Source organism: Cicer arietinum, chromosome 1 (assembly GCF_000331145.2).
Source record: "Cicer arietinum cultivar CDC Frontier isolate Library 1 chromosome 1, Cicar.CDCFrontier_v2.0, whole genome shotgun sequence".
Classification (NCBI taxonomy): domain Eukaryota; kingdom Viridiplantae; phylum Streptophyta; class Magnoliopsida; order Fabales; family Fabaceae; genus Cicer; species Cicer arietinum.
In genome coordinates, this window is record NC_021160.2 from 38,842,667 (window position 1) to 38,847,819 (window position 5,153).

At 33.2% G+C, this 5,153-nt stretch overlaps 1 protein-coding gene across 1 annotated transcript; it reads left to right on the forward strand.

The window, feature by feature from the left end:
• The first annotated feature begins 1,597 nt into the window (after positions 1-1,597).
• LOC113787783 (secreted RxLR effector protein 161-like) lies at positions 1,598-2,119 on the forward strand. The gene has a single exon (XM_027337065.1). It carries the CDS (start codon positions 1,598-1,600, stop codon positions 2,117-2,119), a length of 522 nt encoding a protein of 173 aa, XP_027192866.1.
• The last annotated feature ends 3,034 nt before the right edge of the window (positions 2,120-5,153 follow it).

Below are 5,153 nucleotides of genomic sequence, written 5' to 3' on the forward strand. Positions count from 1 at the left end.
ATTTAAAAATTATACCAAACTAGTTCAAAATGAACAGGCAACCAAAATAATATCAATAAGAAATGATCATGATGGAGAATTTCAAAATGCCTCTTTTATAGAATTTTTTGAAGAAAATAGAATCTTCCATAACTTTTCTGCACAAAGAACACCTCAACAAAAATGTATTTGTTGAGAGAAATAATAAATCATTGGTAGAACTTGCAAGAACCATGTTAAGCGACTCAAGTTTACCAAAATATTTTTGGGCAGATGTTGTAAGTCCAACTTGTTATGTATCCAACCGAGCTCTAATTCGACCAATATTAAAGAAGACTCCATATGAACCCTAAAAATATAGAAAACCCAATATCTCTCAATTTCATATTTTTGGATGCAAGTGTTTTGTGCTGAACAATAGTAAGGATAACCTTTGAAAATTCGATGAAAAAGTCGATGAAGGTATTTTTATTGGTTACTCATTATCTAGTAAAGCTTTTAGAATTTTCAATAAGAGAACTTTGTTAGTCGAAGAATCTATGCATGTATCATTTGATGAAACTAACCCCTTGAAAGAGGACAAAATTATCTCTTATGATGATGATGATTTTATAAGTGATTATACAAGCAAAGACAATCAAGATGATCAACAAAATCAAGAGAATGAAGTCACCAACCAATAGCAAGATCAAAAGGATAATCTTCCTAAGGAATGGAGAACCCATAGAGATAACCCCATTGACAATATTATAGGTGATATCAACCAAGGAGTGACAACAAAGCTCAAACTCCAAGATGTTTGCTTGAATATGACTTTTTTTTATCAAATAGAACCCTCCTAGATTGGTAAAACACTTAAAGATGATCAATGGATACTTGTCATGCAAGAAGAACTAAACCAATTTGAAAGAAGCATAGTATGGGAACTTATCCCTAATCCAAAAAATAAACACATCATTGGTACCAAATGGGTGTTTAAAAATAAACTAGATGAAAATGGTATAGTTATTCGAAACAAGGCAAGGTTGGTTGCACAAGGATACAATCAAGAAGAAGGGATTGACTTTGATGAAATATTTGCTCCAGTAGCAAGGTTAGAAGCAATTCGACAATTACTTGCTTATGCTTGTTCTATGAATTTTGAATTGTTTCAGATGGATGTCAAGAGTGATTTTATCAACAACTACATTAATGAAGAAGTATATGTCAAACAGCCACTTGGCTTTGAAGACTTCAAGAACCCTTCAAGAATCCTTCACATGTTTTCAAATTAAAGAAAGCTCTTTATGGTTTGATACAAGCTCCAAGAGTTTGGTATGATAAGCTAAGTAACTTCTTATGTGAACGGAGGTTTGAAAAGGGTAAAGTTGATAAGACATTATTCATTAAAAGAACTAATGATCACACTTTACTGGTTCAAACCTACGTTGATGATATCATATTTCGATCAATCAATAATGAAATATGTGAATAATTCTCATTAATTATGCAAGGAGAATTTGAAATGTCTATGATGGGAAAGTCAAACTATTTTCTTGGACTCCACATCAAGCAACTCAAGAATAGCATCTTCATAAATCAAGCAAAAAATTGCAAAGAATTGTTAAAAAGGTTTGAGATGGAAAACAACAAAGAAAGTGCAACTCCTATGGGCTCCAGAACCTATGTTGATAAAGATGAATCTGATATTTCAATAGATATATCAAAATATCGAGGTATGATTGGGTCTCTTTTATATCTAACGACCAGCCGACCATATATTATGTTTAGTGTCTGCTTCTGTGCAAGATTTCAGACAGATCCTAAAGAATTGTATCTCGTAGAAGTGAAGAGAATTATGAAATATTTGAAAGAAACAACCAATTTTGGCTTATGGTATCCAAAGATTAGCATATCCAGTCTAGTTGGATATTCTGATTATGACTATGCAGGATGTAAAACAGATTGGAAAATCACAAGTGGCACTTGCGATATCTTAGGTAATGCATTAGTATCATGGTCCTGTAAAAAGCAAGCTTGTGTGGCACTAACTACTGTTGAAGCCGAGTACATAGCAGCAGGAAGTTGCTGCACACACAGATTATATGGTTCAAGCAACAATTATATGACTATGGACTTAATCTCGGATGCATCCCACTAAGATGTACAATACCAATGCAATCAATATCTCAAAGAACCCAATCATGCACTCTCGAACTACACATTGACATACGTCATCATTTTATGCGAGATCATGTGCTCAAAGGCAGTGTTGAAGTAACATTTGTGGATACGCACAATCAACTAGCAAATATTTTCACAAAGCCACTACATAAAGACTCATTCTACATGATACAAAGAGAACTTGATATTTTAAACGAAAACGATCTCTAATGCAAGGTACTTATACTTTGTAAGTCTTTTCTCTTCAAGATCTAAAATCTCCACTTGATATGTTGATAAAATTGATTCTTTGATGTTTATGTGTTTTTGTAATTATGAATATGTGTTTTACTTGTTGATTTTTTAGTAAAAAAAATTGGTTTAAAACAAATTTATGATACCGTATCTGAATACACATTATACGTATTCGAATACACATTCTCAGAACAACCTGTATTCAAATACAACTAGTGTGTAGTCGAATTCAAGTTCCCGTTTTCTCCCAATATAAAAGTTGTTTCACGTTTTTTTAGGTTATTTTCTACATTTTCGTATTCAAATACAACCGTCTTTATCTTCATCTCTTCCAAAAATCTCGTCCTTTCTTACTTGAAACAAGTTACCCAACTATTATATCAACATACAATTCATTTAAGATCAATCTTAACTCACAACATTCATCTCAAAATCAAATTTCTCAAACCCAAAAACCCAATTTTTTTCACAAATCCAAAAATTTCACTATCACCATGGATGCTCGCAAAAGAGGCTCAAGAACCAAGCATGCTGCAGCGGGTCCTTCAAAATGGAGGGCTAGAACCGATAATGTGGCTGATTTGTCTCATTTGCTTCACTCCCCGGAAGAAATCGACCAGTTCCACACATGTTACTCCGACAAAAGGCTCATTACTCCTAAGTATGGTACTCTTGATTCCTTTTTTGCTTTTAAGTTTCCTAAGTTACTTAGGGCACAACATTTAGGGGAATTCATTGGTTATAACGGTCCTATTTATCCTGACTTAGTTAGGGTATTTTACTGCAATCTCAAGAAAAATGATCTCAGTTAATCTCTCAGGTTAAAGGCAGAATCATTGAATTAGAAACTCCAACTATTGGTAAAATATTTCAACTTCCATTTGAGGGTGAGAAATTTAGGTCAGGAAGTTTATGTGAATGGGAAAACATCACAAAATATGATGCTTATGTCCCGTTGTGTCAGTTTGACAAGGACACCATGGAACGAAAAAGATCACAGGTTGGTTCAGAATTTGGTCGGCAATGGTATAGAGTTGGAAATCTAACTGTTGACTATAGACTCTTGCATTATTTTCTAAGTTATATTCTAATTCCTAAGGCTGGAAATTACTCCCAGATATCTGAATTTGAACTTCAGATTATGTATTACATGTCTGAAAGATATTCACTCAACTAGTCGTATTTTGTCGGCTCCGTCTTATTGGCTTCCAAAGATGATATTGGTTTACCTTATGCTAAGGAAGTCACTAGAATTTTGCATCATTTTAAAGTGGAATTTTTTGGCGAAGTCATGTATAAACCATTCAAGGACATTCTACTTTATTTATGTGTGCTTCCAAGTATGAAAATCTTGTGGAATGAATAGCTTCAGGCATATATTCATAAAGGTGATGTTGGCCAATCCTCTACTGATGCCCAAGAGGAAGAAGATGCAGAAGCAACAACATCTGATGATGATCATGTTTCTAACCGCATGGTCATGGAAAAACTAAACTCTTTGCAAACATTCATCCCTACCCAATTTCATAACATGGACACCTCCATCAATACACTCTTTTAAACCATGGAGACCACTATTTCCCACAACCATGAAACCTTATTGCATGAACTCAATGGGATATTCGTCAAAATCGACCACCTTCACCTCCCACCGGATGATGACATGTAGTTAGTTACTAGAAATGTATTTGATATAGTTTGTTTGTATCATGAATGTTTTATGTTGTTATCATTGAAACATCTTGACCATATATTTCTATTGTGATGTACTAAGTTGAACATGATTCCGTTTTAATTATGTGATGTTCCTTTGTTTACCTTGTGTGATGTTTTCCCTATATTAGTATTTATATGCTTGAATTGTATTTTTCTATTTTCTTTTTCCTTCTTATTGATCATGTCAAAAGGGAGAGAAAAATTGGTTTATTGTTGTTAAAACCTTTTGTAGGTCTTCAAAAAATTTACATTATGATGACATGAACTCAAAATTCAACGGGGGAGTACGCATGAATTCCGGGGGAGAAATTTTAAAACTTTTGAACATGTTAAAGTCTCTCCAAACAAAAAGTTTTGTCATAATCAAAAAGGGGAGAATGTAAAACACATGTTTTTGATGAAGACAAAGATCAAGGAATGTGATCAAAGTTACAAAGCTAAAAAAGAAGTCAAATAATCGAAGTCAACTATGTTCACACAAATTAGAAGATATATAGTGTAAAGGTTCATGATACAATCTAATATTCTTATATTTCAAAAGCACATGACAACCTTTCATTTTAGCATATGCATCAAAAGGATTTTCAAAGTGTCAAAAATGCATAAATAATGTTTGAAAATAATATTTTTGATAAAATACAATGTTGTATCCGAATCAATATGTTGTAGCCGAATACAGACAAGTCAATAGCTAAAGTTGAACATATGTATTCGACTACGAGATGGTGTAGTCGAATACAAGTGTTAAGTCAGTAGCAAAAATTGAACATCTGTATTCGAATACGAGACAATGTATTCAAATACGAGTGCTAAGTTAGTAGCTTAAACTACACATTTGAATTCGACTACAACTTTGTGTAGCCGAATACAAAACCAAGTCAGTGGCCAAATTCAAACATCTGCATTTGAATACAAGAATGTGTATTCGAATACAAGCTTCAAAATTCAAATAAACTGAACGTTAAAAGGATGTGTATTCGACTACACACAAGTGTAGTCGAATACAACTAGAAACAATGCAATTTTTCAATTTTGAAATGGTCCTGGATCATTGCATTTCT